The 15921-nt window shown below is 40.3% G+C and overlaps 2 protein-coding genes across 2 annotated transcripts in view; one reads left to right on the top strand and one right to left on the bottom strand.

Moving 5' to 3' along the window:
- The window catches only part of fsd (fates-shifted), a 119112-nt gene extending 113826 nt beyond the window's left edge, over nucleotides 1–5286 (bottom strand). Inside the window, exon 1 of the mRNA XM_067143702.2 lies at nucleotides 5095–5286. Within this exon, the coding sequence (XP_066999803.1) occupies nucleotides 5095–5164 (70 nt within the window). The 5' untranslated portion in view covers nucleotides 5165–5286. The remainder of the gene's footprint in view (nucleotides 1–5094) is intronic.
- A 412-nt stretch (nucleotides 5287–5698) lies between these two features.
- The window catches only part of LOC136867493 (liprin-alpha-2), a 70775-nt gene continuing 60552 nt past the window's right edge, over nucleotides 5699–15921 (top strand). The window contains exon 1 of the mRNA XM_067144700.1: nucleotides 5699–6235. Within this exon, the coding sequence (XP_067000801.1) occupies nucleotides 5987–6235 (249 nt within the window). The 5' untranslated portion in view covers nucleotides 5699–5986. The remainder of the gene's footprint in view (nucleotides 6236–15921) is intronic.

The following is a 15921-nucleotide window of genomic DNA, read 5'->3' as shown; positions in this document are numbered from 1 at the left end:
AGAAAGTGTCTAAACTTATGTACCAAGACAACATAAGACTATTCAATTAATCAGTTACCACTGATCTGCATTTAGGGCTGTCACCCAGGTGGCAGATTCCCTGTCTGTTTTTCACCTAGTCTTTCCTTAAATAATTGCAAAACATTTGGAAATTTATTGAACATCTCCCTTGGTAAATTATTCCAATTGCTAACTCCTCTTCCTGTAAACAAATATTTGCCCAAATTTGTCCTCTTGAAAGGTATTCAGATGTTTTCAATTCCAACAAAAGGTATTCATGTTGTAATCTTGCCTACCTTTAAAAACACCAGTCATATTTATTCATCTACCAATGTCGTTCCACGCCTTCTCTCTACTGACAGCTTGGAACATAGGCCTACCACTTAAGTCACGCAGCTTGTCTCCTTTTTCCCCAAGTCTTCCCAGACTAAACTTTGCAATCTTTTCAAAACATTACTCCTTTGTTGGAAATCACTCAGAAAAAATCGAGTTGCTTTTCTTTGCATTTTTTCCAATTCTCGAATCAAGTAATCTTCGTGACGGTCCCATACACTGGAACCATACTCTAAATGGGGTCTTACCACAGATGCCCTCTCCTTTACAACCCCCAAATACCTTTACAACCATGTGAAGAAATCTGTAACCTTTATTTACATTCCCGTTTATGTGATTTTTACAAGTTGCTTTACGTCGCACCAACTCAGATAGTTCTTATGGCAACGATGGGACAGGAAGGGGCTAGGAGTGGGCAGGAAGTGGCCGTAACCTTAATTAAGGTACAGCCCCTGCATTTGCTGGTATGAAAATGGGAAACCATGGAAAACCATTTTCAGGGCTGCCGATAGTGGGGTTCGAACCTACTATCTCCCGAATACTGGATACTGGCCGCACTCAAGCGACTATAGCTATCGAGCTCGGTATTTATGTGATTACCCCAATTACAGTGATCTCCATAAGGAACTTTCTCCCCATCAATGCAGTAATTAAAACTGAGAGGACTTTTCCTATTAGTGAAACTCACAAGCTGACTTTTAAACCGATTTATCATCATACCATTGCCTGCCGTCCATCTCGCAACATTTTCAAAGTCTTTTTGCAAATGTTCACAATCTTGTAACTTATTTATTACTCTATACAGTAGGCCTATAACATCATCTGCAAAAAGCCTTATCCCTGACTCCAGTTCTTTACCCATATAATTTATATATATAAGAAAACATAAAGCTTGAAAAATACCTCCTTGAGGAATCAGAAAATGCGAAATACTTCACCTACTCTAATTCTCTGAGTTCTATTTTCTAGAAATAGAGCCACCCATTTGATCACTCCTTTGGCTAGTCCAGTTGCACTCATTTATGCCAGTAGTTTCCCATGATCTACCCAATCAAATGCTTTAGATAAGTCAATTTTGATACAGTCCATTTGACCTCCTGAATCTACGAAATCTGCTATATTTCTCTAGAATCCTACAAGTTGAACTTCTGTGGAATAACCTTTCCTAAATCTAAACTGCCTTCTATCAAAAAAGTTATTAATTTTGCAAACATGTCTGATATAATCAGAAACAATGCTTTCCCAAAGCTTACATTTAACACATGTAAAACTGACTGGCCTGTTATTTTCGGCTTTATGTTTATCACCCTTTCATTTATACTGAGGGGTTACTATAGCAGCTCTCCACTCATTTTGTATAGTTCCTTCATGCAAATGGTAATCATATAAGTATTTCAGATATGGTACTATATCCTAACCCATTTTGAGCAAGTACTTTAATGTAACATCATCCAGGATGGCAGATATAAAGAGAATCAAATCACCATTATAAAGCTATCATAGTAAATTCATAGAACAAATTATTCTTAAATTGCTCTGTTTTACCAGGCTGACTTTGCTGTTTGAGAAAGAAAGTTGGATGATACACCGCCAACAAGTAGCAATCCTCATATATTTTATATAAACTATTTTAAATGTGTGTCCTAGTGTGTGTACATTGTTGCTATTTCGGTGAATGTATTCTCTTGCTTGGTTTTACGAAAGGCTGATGATGATATTGAAAACATGTCGAAACCGGTACCTTCACAATAATAAAAATGTTGTAGTATAACTTATGTGCAACAGTTATGTATTGAAAAGGTGGATTTCTTTTATTAAAATTACTTGTGTGTATTCCTTAAGGCATCACTGTCTTCCTCACCAAAAACGATGCAGGAGAATTTCCTCCTCATCATCTGCGTCCTTAGCACACAGGTGGAAAGATCCGTTGGTTGGAATGTGACTTTGCAGTGCGAGAAACCACAAATCCTTGTGAAGGTAGTAAGCAGCATAGGGCTAGTGCCTCCGCATGCATAGAGTCTTAAAAACCAAGCCAAAGGAAGCTCCATCAATCTGTCAATCATCAATGATTCAACCATTCTATTGAGCATAAAACCAAATAAATTTACAAATCAAGTTTATAGATTTCTTTTAATGTGATCAGATGAGAGATAAGTATCATCTAAGATACTTTGTATGGAAAATCTTGCAGGGATTTTCAAACTGAAATTGGGGATGAAACAACACAATGATAAAAGCACTGTATCAAGACCGTGCAACCTGTGTAGGAACATATAAACGGAATGGTTCAAAATTGAGTCAAGGATGTGTGTTATATTCCTTGCTCTTCATTATCATCACAGATAAAATCTTAAGAATAACCACATAACAGCTAAAAACGACAACATTATAATTTGGGAAGAAAATGAAGAGCAAGTGCAAATGCAAGTAAACTTTTGGCATCAGGATATAGAAAATTTTGGAATAAAGATTAGTGTTACAAAAAGCAAGACTACCATGACAAGAAGACACAGAACAAGCCCGGGATGGATAACGATAAGAAATGAGCCTCTACAAGTAGTGATACCATGGCAGCATGTTATAAGACAATGGAAAATAGGATAAGAATTGAGCAAGCAACAAGTTTCTACCAGTGAGCTAGAGACATTATATGGAAGGAAATGTACCAGTGATTTGCAAGAAAACCCTGTACTCATCTTATTTTGCACCAATATTGAGGTATGACCTTGACTGATAAAAACACCTTCTGCCCCATGCTAAGCAAGTAGATATTACTGTGAACGAGACTGGTTGCAAGATTACAGGGTGTCCGAGACCAACTCCAACAGAAAATATATATCCTATCGCAGGAGCAGCCCCTCCTCACATAAAAAGGCATGTAGCAGAGGAAGATGAACATCAGAAGCAATCAACCAATCCACGTCAGGCCCTTTGTGGCCATCAAATGCAGCCCATTGGACTCGGGTCAATGAAGAGGTTTTTTTTTTTAAGAACAACCATACCATTTGTTGATACGCCACTAAACAAAGGCGTAAACTGTGGCAACAGCAAGTACGTAATCCATCCCTTGGTTTTAAGGAAGAACCTTCTGCAGGTTTTCGCCTTCCGTATCCCATATTGAAGACCCTCAATCGACTGCGGACAGGTGTTTCAAAGTGCAAGTTAATGAACAAGGAGACATGACCTGTGATTATGGACTACTACTGGATGAAGAACACCTTCTGGTTTGTCAGCATTTACCAACACCGTGCACAAAGGAAGATATTTTGCAGGCCAATGATAAAGCTGTCCTTGTAGCCAAATACTAAAAAAAACATTATTTAGCAGTGTATCTGGACACAGAAAATAAAATGAATAAATAAGCAGTGCTATAAATGAGCCCAATGCTATATCTACTACCTGCTATTTTGGCATGTGTTCCCTGAGAATGCTTTTAAAATCTGTTACTCCTGGCAAGCTGACAATATATAATGATCTCCTTAATGCTGGCTGTTACGATAGATAATGCTCATTTGAAGTCTGTGCTCCCTTTGTAAATCTCTCACCCCGCCACCATCACGTTGGGACACTACTAAACAACACCAGACACACAATGTATTATCTGCGCACTTTTTAGTGATAGATTTACACCCTAGTGCTGAAGTGGTCGACTTCGGTTATCTTCGAGATTCGTATTGGCAACCTTTGAAACACAAACTAAGAATCGCTTATCATCGCTGTGCGACATCTGGCGTACACTTTAAGTACTCGTACTGTTGTTGTTTACACAGCAAAGCCAAACTATAGAATTCATGCTAGGAACACGTTTCGCAATGGGAAATGTTATATAGTATTATATATTGTGTGTGTGACACAGTTGTTTGCTTAAAATAATAAAGGTTTATAAAATTCATATCGATCGATCATATTATCGATTCAATTCAGATTTCATTTCCATTCAGTTGGCAGTATTAACGGAACCCTTCTTACTTCTCCAACGAGTACAAAAATCTATCACTAAAAAGTGCGCAGATAATAGAGGAGATCGAACTGGTCAGCTTGTGGTATCAAAGCACCATTCTTTGTCCACATCTGAACTCTAGCTCCCAGGGCTATGATCACAATATCAACAGTTGTGTAAAACTGGAGGTTCCGTGGCTATGACTATATCAACAGTTACATTAAACTATAGGTACAGTGGCTTCATGTAAAACTGCAGGTCACTAGGAATGAGATTGTGGCTATTTGTCTATTTTATTCCTGTGAACAGAAATGTAGGTTTATTAAGAATTTGTTGGTTTTCTCACACAACTCCTTGGACATCTCCTAATAATCCTGAACAAATCACTCTGGTATCACCGTTAATAAGATACATTTAGCGAAGATAAATCAAGTTTCAAAACATAAAATTAGTTTCCATTCCCTTGAACATTTGCAGGTTCGAGTACGAAGATAGGCTAGTTTAGATATTATCAATAAAACAATCTAAGTTGCAACTATTAATAATTTTCAGTTGCTGACTTGGTGGAGTTTAAATCAGTAAGTTTTCTAGTATTATGTGACAAAGGCAAACGATGATAATTCGCGAAATCATGGCTACAACTGCTCATTAGGCTAGTCAAGGTCAAGCAGGTTTCTTGAACATAAGAGTTTAACAAGGACTGATGTCAGTCTTTACAGGTTGACATATTATTTACATTTATCATGATACTCAGTCCCTTCATTGACACTACAGAGAAGAGAAGAGAAGCGAAATCTAATAAACACTGTTTCAACGCTAACCTCCAAGGTTTCCACTTGAATTCTTCTGAGAACTCAACCTTCTCCCTGTTTTTTTACTCGTCCCCGACATCTTCTGCCACTAAAGCTGTTTATCACTACAAAAGTATAAGAATACATGATGTTAAAAGTTCAAAAAAATGGAATGAAATTTGAGAATTATAAAAAACACAACCCCCACTATCGTCAGCCATATTGGACTGTTCAGTCATATGATTATCCAAAGAAGAGTGAAATTAGGAACATGATCATTTAAATTCTTTCGAATTTGAAATAATTTTGGAGTATTATGAATGAAATGTCTATGATTTTTGTTTATATCTTGAAGGGAATTATCGGAAATCACGAGGGAAGTAATGCTGAATAATTCTTCCTGACTCTCTGGAAGATTATGTTATGTTATAGGAAGCTCATGACGGACTCAAGAGAACATTAGAATTCAAGAATATTTTCAAAATTTCCAATAAAAATTTGTAATCGTTCTGTTGTTTCTTAAAACGCGTCCATACCCATTTGACAGTTCTCCTCAACTCTCTTTCTTTTTCCGATCTCTTGGTCTCAGCCGTACATTCTGACGTCATGGTCCAAGATGGCCGCCTGGATTGAGAAGTGTAGTTTTAGGACTTGGGTGGTAGGATTTTGTAGGTGTGTCATATCGGTGTTTCAGGCATAATGTCGGGAAAATATGCCCGTATTAGTTTCAATGTATCCATTTGCATTTGTAAAAAGGCTTCAATGAATCCGTGTGTAAGCTTAAGATAATAATAGTAGTTGCATGTAACCGTATAATATTTAGTGATTCATTTCGGGAGAATCACAGCTTGGGACACCGCTAGTTTCTTTACGGAAATAGTATTTAATCTCTCCGTGTCGGTGCTTCCTAAAATAAGCCAAGATGTGGAATATGATGTGTGATGTGATGCCCACCATATCAGAGGATAGTATAAGCCAAAGAAGCTCGCAATTCTCTGGTGAAGATGCGAACTTCGAACAGCTCATGGTTTCTATGCTGGATGAGCGCGACAAACTTATGGACAGTTTGCGAGAGACTCAAGAGAGACTCGGAGAAACTGAAGCAAAACTATCGGATGTCGAGAAGGAGCGAGATTCCTTGCAGCGACAGATTTCGGCCAACCTCCCTCAGGTGAGCAACACAATAATTACTATCAGCCATTCACATCTCATGAGCTGCCCATGCACCCGATTTGGAGCTTTATTGATTCCCCCTTGGCAAGACCCTGACCGCCATTTTTCAATGGTCCTAACTTGAAATATTAGTTTATTCTACGTATTTTGCACTATCTATGCTGGTTGTATGCCTATAGTTTATTCAGCTAACCATTGATTTTTCGGATGGCACCGTTGTGGCAACTCTTTCAGTCCGATCCATTTTGTTTATTTAAATGTCTGTAGCTGAATCATCGCAGTGCATGCATCGTATTTATGATTTTTGTAAATATTAAATTATCCTGCATGCTATTTTTAAAACTATCCTACTTGCCATCGTGCTTCAGAAATGTTTGAAAATAGCGTTTGGAAGTGTATAGATATTTGAGGTTAGGTTTCGATTTTACATGAGATAAATGCTGTTATGGGGAAGAATAATACCTGGTTTTTATATTATTTTACCATTGAATACTGTAGTTGACATTCATAAATCTCTCTTTCCGGTCTGGAAGTCAATTTACAGATCTACTGTAGTTAGTTTACCTCACCTGTACAGTATACGTTCCTAAAAATGCTTCATTTAGGAGGAAATTCCAGTTTTGAAATATATTGTACGTTTCTAGCCTAGAATAGTGTAGCCTCCGTGGCTCAGGCGGCAGCGCGTCGGCCTCTCACCGCTGGGTTCCGTGATTCAAATCCCGGTTATTCCATGTGAGATTTGTGCTGGACAAAGCAGAGGCGGGACAGGTTTTTCTCCGGGTACTCTGGTTTACCCTGTCATCTTTCATTCCAGCAACACTCTCCACTATTATTTTATTTTATCTGTCAGTCAATCATTGCCCCAGAGGAGTGCGACAGGCTTCGTCAGCCGGCACAATTCCTGCAAGATAGAGACTTTATTCATTCCATCCCTGACCCGGTCACTGACTGGAAAACAGGTTGTAGGGTTTTTTTTTTATTAATACTACCTCAGGGGGTTGCAGTAGCCAACATCTTATTTGCTTCAGGCTTGTTGAATTGTTTTATTTTGGAGGATTCTTAAGTTACTTCGTGTATTTATTGCCAAAACAAAACGCCATGTGACTGATTTTGTTATACCTATTTAATATTAATGCGGTTTAATCGGTGAGGTTCATCATAAAGTTTTTGCTATGTCTCCAACCGCTTTTCACAGGCATAATGTCGGGAAAATATGCCCGTATTAGTTTCAATGTATCCATTGTGGTCTAATGCAGGTGGGTTTTTAATTTTTTAGTATTTTTGGATTTGAAGTGGCCTAACGTCGAATTCATCGGCTGCTGACTGGTGAATTTTCCTTTCTTTATTGTGTTTGTTCATTTCTGTCCCTATATAATAATTTTCACCTTAATCCATCTCACGTCTTATCCTGTAAAAGACGCCGAGACCTGATCGGAAAATTTCCAAATTCTCGTTCTTTCCGTGTATGATTCGATTAGTGATATAAAATATTTGTGTGAAGCTTTTGATGGTTTTGTGCTTGATATAAGCATCTCAACAATGGAGCATCCATGGCTAAATGGTTAGCGTGCTGGCCTTTGGTCACAGAGGTCCCGGGTTCGATTCCCGGCAGGGTCGGGAATTTTAACCATCAATGGTTTCGCTGGCACGGAGGCTGGGTGTATGTGTTGTCTACATCATCATTCCATCCTCATCACGACGCGCAGGTTGCCTACGGCCGTCACTTCAAAAGACCTGCACCTGGCGAGCCGAACATGTCCTCGGACACTCCCGGCACTAAAAACCATATCCCATTTCATTTCAACAATGGAGCATAACAAGATTTTATTTTGCATTCCCAGTAACTAACATTGCCGCCTAGGTAAGAGTCCTTACCAATGGAAACCTCTGATGTTGCTCTACCGGTGGCATGTAATGTTTCGGTTCTTGGACAGCTGTTCATAGAGTATCATTCCCTTCCAGGGTTCCCCCTCCCCCCGCAGTACAACTTCGTGTTGCTTTTATACAGTATATAACGTCGAGGAGCTTGGGGTATCTCATCTCGGTCAGTAGCCTATGATAATCTATGTTACTGGTATTGTAATATCTGAACTGTAGTTAGGAATAATTTGGCAGTAGGATTTGGAAGGAAGCGATCGCATCCCACGTTGCGTATCATTCCTGCCGTTTAATTGCCTCTAATTTCACTACAAAGTGGAGCCTCCGTGGCTCAGACGGCAGCGCGTCGGCCTTTCACCGCTGGATACCGTGGTTCAAATCCCGGTCACTCCATGTGAGCTTTGTGCTGGACAAAGCGGAGGCGGGACAGGTTTTTCTCCGGGTACTCCGATTTTCCGTCATCTTTCATTCCAGCAACACTCTCCATTCTCATTTCATAGCATCTATCAGTCATTAATAAATCACTTTGGGAGTGGCGACCCCATCGTACTAATAGCCTATATCTGCTTCATTCATTCCATCCCTGACCCGGTCAGTGACTGGAAAATAGGTTGTAGGTTTTCATTTTCATTTTTTCACTACAAAGTATTGTATTTGACGAAACAAGACAGATTTGCTACCAGTGAACATACCGCGTAGTCAAGAAGAAAGTTTGCTTCTCTTTGATAATACCTTCGCTCATTTGCTATTATATATCGGCCGTAAGTAATAGCTACGGTACTAGTTGTGTCTATCGTGACCAGTAAATTGCAGTCGTTTGGACCCTGTAAATGTTTTTTAATATGAATGGGATTAACGTCTGAAGCTAAGTACCATGATCTATCTGTAAAAAGAAAAACTACACATGGGAGATGTATTATTAATATTCTGGAAATAAGATTACGCGGAAGAGGGCTGAGATGGCGTGATATCCGTGTTGTATAACCACTGACTCCTGGAACAAGGAGGCCGCGGTTTGAGTCCCGACCAATTAATGTATAATTTTTTGGAATAAAACGTCTCATCCCTGTGCTTCTGGTTGCACGTAACACTGGAGGTCCGGTGGTTGCTCACGCAGGACACAATCAAGCTTTTATCATCTCCAGTTTTGTGGACAGGCGTGTGGGAAAGAAGGGCTGCATTACCTACGTTGAACTGTTAGAATTGCATTTCTACAAATTTCATCCAGATAGCCCCCGTCCGTCCTCCCGCTATTGCTTTCCTTCCTAAATAAATGCCTATGTGTCGTATGCGTGTGTCTACGCTACCCAATTAACGATTACCTACAATTGATTATGGAAATATGATTATTTGATATCACATTAGATAAACGGTATACTGTTGATCACCCTTCTTATGCAAGATTCAATTTATTGGGTACGCTAGAGTAAACTAATACTGGTGATATCCCAAGCCACGTGCGGCTTTGCCGGAAGTAGCTTGTTGATCCCAGTGACGACCGACCGCTGTTCGCCACTGTGCTGCTCAGTGGGAGTAGAACCTAATCGGAGAAACTAACATTTCCGTTATTTCTTCCAGTGTAATAGCACAGAAATTTTTAAAAATGAATGTTTTGTCATTGAGTCAAGCTAAGTAGAAACCATTAACCATGGTGAAAGTAACAGATACTGATACACATCATCTTTTTCATACAATGCCAGTCAGCACAAAAACACGCAGTATTGAATACATCCCTTCACATAGGATTGGCGTCATTAAGGGCTTGCGGCCCTTTCTGGGAGAGAAAAAAGGTACGTACAAAAGGCGGCGTAAGATGTCACAAAATGTTCACCAAAAGCGCAAAACACGGCAGAGTTTTACCGGCGGCTTCAGCTGCCACAGAAAAACTGAGACAGCATTTACCCTTGGGCGGCGGTTAGTTTATTGTGTAATTTCTAATTCTACCCAGAAAGGCTAGAATCTGGACAAGACTTTTCTTTTATACCGGAAACAGATGGGGGCACTGCACGATAGTTCTTGTCTGTCAAAGTAATGCATTTGAGTATGTTATTTCCTCGTTGACGCCGGATTACAAGGACCCCAAGCCGTCGGTAATTTAAGTTACGGCGTATGAAACTTGTGCAGGCAAAGTCCGGTATTGTTCTCACTTCTTCATATGTCTTACTTTATTCTTGTTTCCTTAACTTCAGGCGGTAGATTTGTAAGACCTTAAAAATATTTCCCGAATTTACTGTGGTCGGCACTTATGTGGGTTTGGCTGAGTTTTATTGCCGGATGCCCTTCCTGACGCCAAGCCCATGTGGAGTGATGTATTCACCATGTCTTATTTCTGTGGTAGTTGATAGTACGGTGTATTGCTTATATTTGAATAGGAAACGAACACAATCACTCATACCCCAAGCCAGAAGGATGGGGTAGAAATTACCTGCCCGGACGGGAATTGAATCCAGGACCCTCTGAACCGACCCTGTGACCATTCAGCCAAGGAGCCGCGCATCCTGTATTTATTCCCTATTATTTAAATGTGCTTGCATGCCCGAAGGCTAGTTGGATCCTCAATAGCTCCGTCATCAGCTGTCATAGATGGCCTAGGCATCACTGAACGGGCATACAAGGAAAATGAGTGACTTAGTTTCCCAATTGCTTTTCTCGCCGGGTCAGAATATGCTATTACATATCATTTTGACGACGAACCACTGAAATGTGCCCCCTGTGGGTAGGGGCGGTAGAATAACACCTACGGTATCGCCTGTCTGTCATAAGAGGCGACTAAAAAGGGCCTCACAGGCACTTAACTTTGGAGCGTGGGTAAGCGACCACGGGGCCCTGAACTGATTACTGACATTGCTTCCACTTGCTTGTGCTAGGCTCCTCACTTTCATCTATGCCATCTGACCTCCTTTGGTCAACGCTTGTTCTTTGCCAACCCCGTCTTTAATTTTCACGCCGTTCGTAGCCCATGTCTGTCTTTGACCGGTACCTTCATTTTTCGAAGTGTCGGATCCCTTCCAATTTTTTCCCTCTAATTAGTATTAATAGAGGATGGTTGCCCGGTTGTGCTTCTTAAAGCAATAGTCACCACCACTGAAATGCACACATCAACCGACCTGTGAGTGACAGATCAGGTATAACAGAGACTGGCTGCATAAATAATTACATTGCTACATAACGTCGCTCATACATGTCACTTTTTTGTCGAAGCGAAGGATGAGCCTGAGAGAGGTCGATGAAAGTAACAAATGTGTTATTGTCCATAATATGTGACATAGTTCATCCTGTAAACGCCGTTCCTCGCCAGAAATGGTCTGGGCTTAGAGAACGTACTCTTTATCATCTTCAACTATGAGGCCTTCTGATCTCGATGTTTTCGCACCCTTTGATTGAGCCTTAAAATAATCAGTCTAAACGTTTGACCATTTGTTATGATACTCTTAAGTGTGACACAATGCCTTTGCTGGCAAGGTGTAATGTTTACAGTGCACTATGTCTTCGGGTATGGGCTAGAATAAATCTGTTACTTTCATTGACCTGTCTCAGTCACATGTTTGGCTTTGACAATATGAAAGTGACCGAGGTATGTATGAGCGATGCTAGTAATACCATTCCTTATGCAGCCAGTCCCTGCTATGAATGGTGTGAAAATATTGCTCACGCGGTCGGTTGGTGCAAGCATTTCGGTGGGCTTGACAGACGTCTGGCTGAGTGAGGAAAGCAACGGGAAACTACCTCACTCCTCATTTCCCTAGTATGCCTCTTCAGTGACACGTAGGCTATCTATGACAGCTGTTGGCCTAGCTGTAGAGGATCAAACCAGCCTTCGGGCTGAATACCCAACATACACAAGAGTAACACTAGTTATTTTTTTTTTTAAGAAATGAGGTTCCTCTTCAGTAAGTATAGTAGGGCCTAATTGAAGGGTTGATTAATATTTTTTGAAACTCCATGGCGCTGTAGCCCTACCAAACGACCGCTGCTCGGTCTGAAGGCCTGAAGATTAAGAGGTGACGCATCTGGAAGCAATTACGATCTCCAGAGCGCGTTTCCAGAATGTCATAAACAGCCATAGCTCACGAGTAAACCAGACGGATTTCATCTACGACCCTTCAATCGCCGAAAACATCGTAAATTGGCCTCATTCTATTCCTGTAGAAATCAAGAAGACTTCAAAATGAAGAAGAATAAGAAGAATTTAATAAGATAACGTTTGGTGTTCAATCAGATTACTGTGACCAATACGTTTTTAAAGTAGCGTATCGTGCATTTCTGCCATCTTAGTCCCTATTATTTAAATGCTTGCATGCCTGAAGGCTAGTTGGATCCTCAATAGCTCCGTTATCAGCTGTCAAGACTGCAGGAAAGTTACTACAAACATAAGAATAGGAAATTGCAAAATAGAGCAAGTGCAATTTTTTCGTTACTAAGGAAGTATTATCTCTGAAGACAGTAGATGCACCGAGGAAATCTAAAGAAGAATAGCTCTTGGCCTTTCAAAATAAAAGAAGTCTTTTAACAAATACCCATATAAGTTTAAAAACAAGAAAGACTTTTGTAAAATCGTTTGTCACGGTTGTGAGAGCTGGAGTATCGAAACAAAAAGGAAATAGAATCATTGGAAGCAACTGAAATGTGGATTTGGAGGAAAATGACGAGGACATGCTGGGCTGAAAAATAAGACTAATCGAGATGTTCTAAAGGAAATAAATGAACAACGGAGACTGATAAAGGATATGGAAAGTAGGATGATAAAACTTATGGGTCATATCGTGAGACATGATGACGTCCTAGTGAACGTCTTTGAAGGAAAAATACTAGGAAAGAAAGGAAGAGGAAGACCAAGGAAGACATATTTAGAGGGTGTGAGAAACTTGATGAGATGTAAAGACTACAAGGAAGTGAAAAGAACAGCAGGATTGAGAGAAGAATGGTTGCATGGTGTATGATGTCTTGCATTTGTTTTTTTAATCGTCCTCTATAAAGTCAGAATATTTCACCATAGATATTGTTGAAAAGAAAGTATAGCACTAGGCATACTGATCCTAATCTTTCTAATCGGCTAAGATTATTTCAGCCATCCTCAACAAACGGTTTACTAGGTTATAGGATAGGATGCGCAGCCATCTTTCTCACTGACATAATACTTATTACATTTAGTAACTACTGTAGTATTTGATGTTTATTTAAGTACCCATCTTAAAAGTTAACACCAAGGCATGATAAATGTAGAACAGTCTTAGTGGTGGATGGGCAGAACGGGTTTATCTTCTGATGACCGGGGCAAAGTCTTCGCGAAACGTAAAGAAACAGTTTATTTATTTGATTCGGCTAACACCCAAAATATTTTCATACCTATTAATACGGGCCATGAAAGCATCAGTCGAAATAATAATGTTCTCTAAATGTCAACATTAGTTCACTTCCATTTTTTTTTCCTAATGCTCAGGTAAGAAATATAATTATAAGCATAGGAAACAGACGGAGAGCAGCGACTTTACTTGTAAGCATGCGTGAGTAGAGTACACAAAAGAAACTCCTGAAATTACAAAAAAAAAAAAATACGGCTGTAGCCTTCGTCAGTGGGGTGTAGCGTAAAGCAGGATCTACACGATCCGTCATACCTTATCCGTCTCGGCTGACAAGGAGACTGCCCCGTTAAACAGAGCAAAAATGTGCGTCTACACGCATCCACCCTATCTTTGCCCTAAGAAAAGCAAGAATAAGCTTAAGAGAGTGTATTAATATTTATTAAAATGCGATACCTACCGCTATAGTTCTGGGTCTATCACTGGATTCGAAGAAACAGTTGGTTCGAACACCATGCAGATCGTCGCGAAAATTATTCCCCCGTGGTTTCCCATTTTACCGTCTGGTAAATTCCAGAATAGATGTGATAGACAGTGGGCACAATCCTTCCAGATTCATTGCCTAATCTATCGTTACGAGAAGACCGATTACAGTCGTCCTCCCAAACAAGTAACAGGAATTTAAAACAAGATTAAAACATGTGTTCTTTAAATAATAATAATAATTAATTACGTAAACTGTCTTAATATTGTAATTACGTTTTTAAAGCATTTGGTTTCAACAATATTTTGATCTTGGAACCTCCGTGGCTCAGGCGGCAGCGCGCCGGCCACTCAACGCTGGGTTCCGTGGTTCGAATCCAGGTCACTCCAGGTGAGATTTGTGTTGGACAAAATGGAGGTGGGACAGGTTTTTGTCCGGGTACTCCGGTTTTCCCTGTCATCTTTCATTCCAGCTACACTCTCCTATATTGTTTCATTTCATCTGTCAGTCATTAATCATTGCTCCAGAGTACGACAGGCTTCGGCAGCCGGGACAATTCATATCCTCGCCGCTAGACGGGGGCTTCGTTCATTCCATTTCTGACCCGGTCGAATGACTGGAAACAGGCTGTAGGTTTTAATTTTCAATATGTTGACAAGTTCGAGAGATTTGTGGAATCGTTTTGCAATCGTCGTTGCAGGTTGTCTGATTCAACTAATTCGCATATTTGGATAACTGAGATCGTAAACAAGGTTTCAGTAAATTGGAAGAATCCTTCTAAAGGTTATAATATCGTCTACCGTGGTGTTTCCTTATCACCTAAAAACGAGAACTAGTGAAAGTACCACAGCAACTTGTTCTCAGGCGAATGATGAACGCTCTTGCCATTCTGTCAACGTCAGTCTTCTCCCTGTTCATGTACGTCGTGCTTTCTTCCTTGTACTTTCCACAGCCATGGTTTAATTCTATATAAAGTAGTTCAAAAAATCCAGTTACAATTTCCAGTCAGCTTTTTCAGTAACAAAAAAAAAACGGAAACGAACGAAAAGATTCGAGTGAAAATAGTGTATGGTGCGATTTGCAGTGCGTGAGGAGTTCAGAGTACTGAAGTTGGGAACTTCCATTTCAGTCAGCCAAATTTCACGTACGTCATCCCCAACCAATGCTGGTTTACTCGTTACGCAGGGCATAGCCTACGTGTGGACCAGGAATTCTCGACCTGCTTAAATACACTGTGCACCAACACCATGAAATTGAATAGCTCTGATACATGTTTTTTTTAAACATTCTCAGAAGGCATTCATGTGGACAGTTCTGCCCACTGAAAATAACAGTTTTTAGTTCAAAGTAGTTTACAGGGGTTTATCTTTACTGAAAAATATAATATGGCACGGAGGTTTTCAGTTGAGTGGAAATGTGGTAAGCAGTTTAGTTTATGCCGACGATTTGCTATTAATGGCAGACTGTGCTGAAAGCTTGGAGCCTGAAAAGCTGTGTATTGAACACCTTATGACATAGAAATTAGCATCTCCAGGACTCAGTAAGGAAGAAACCTAAGAAGATTGACTGCCAGGTAGAGAACAGTATTTAGGATGTATATTCTCCCAAAATAGTAGCATACCTTACTCCTTGGCGCTACAGCCCGTGAAGGACCTTGGCCTGCTCCACCACAGTCTTCCAATCCAGGTTTTTTTTTTCTTTGGTGCAATTTTCGTAGCAAATTATTTTTTCAGAAGTAGAGTACCTAACACTACGCACAACCTTCCGGGGGGAGGGGGTAGCCCCTCACAGTTTGCTTGGATAGCTGCCCATTGATGTCAGGGTGGGTCCCTTAGCATTCTGAAGAACCATCTTCTCCCCACAAGCCAGTGGGTTCTGACCGTTTTACCTCATCTACGGGTTTCCCTTTCCGCCACCTCCGCCGTACCGGACCACTGCTCTTCCGCCTTAGAAGCCGTTGAGGACTTCTCCCTCCTCCTTTCTCATCCGGGCTTGGGACCGGCAATGGCGGAGTTAGGATAG

This window comes from Anabrus simplex, chromosome 3 (assembly GCF_040414725.1).
Source record: "Anabrus simplex isolate iqAnaSimp1 chromosome 3, ASM4041472v1, whole genome shotgun sequence".
In the NCBI taxonomy this organism is placed as follows: Eukaryota; Metazoa; Arthropoda; class Insecta; order Orthoptera; family Tettigoniidae; genus Anabrus; species Anabrus simplex.
Note: the sequence above shows the minus strand (reverse complement) of the source record. Positions and strands in the feature narration are given on the sequence as shown.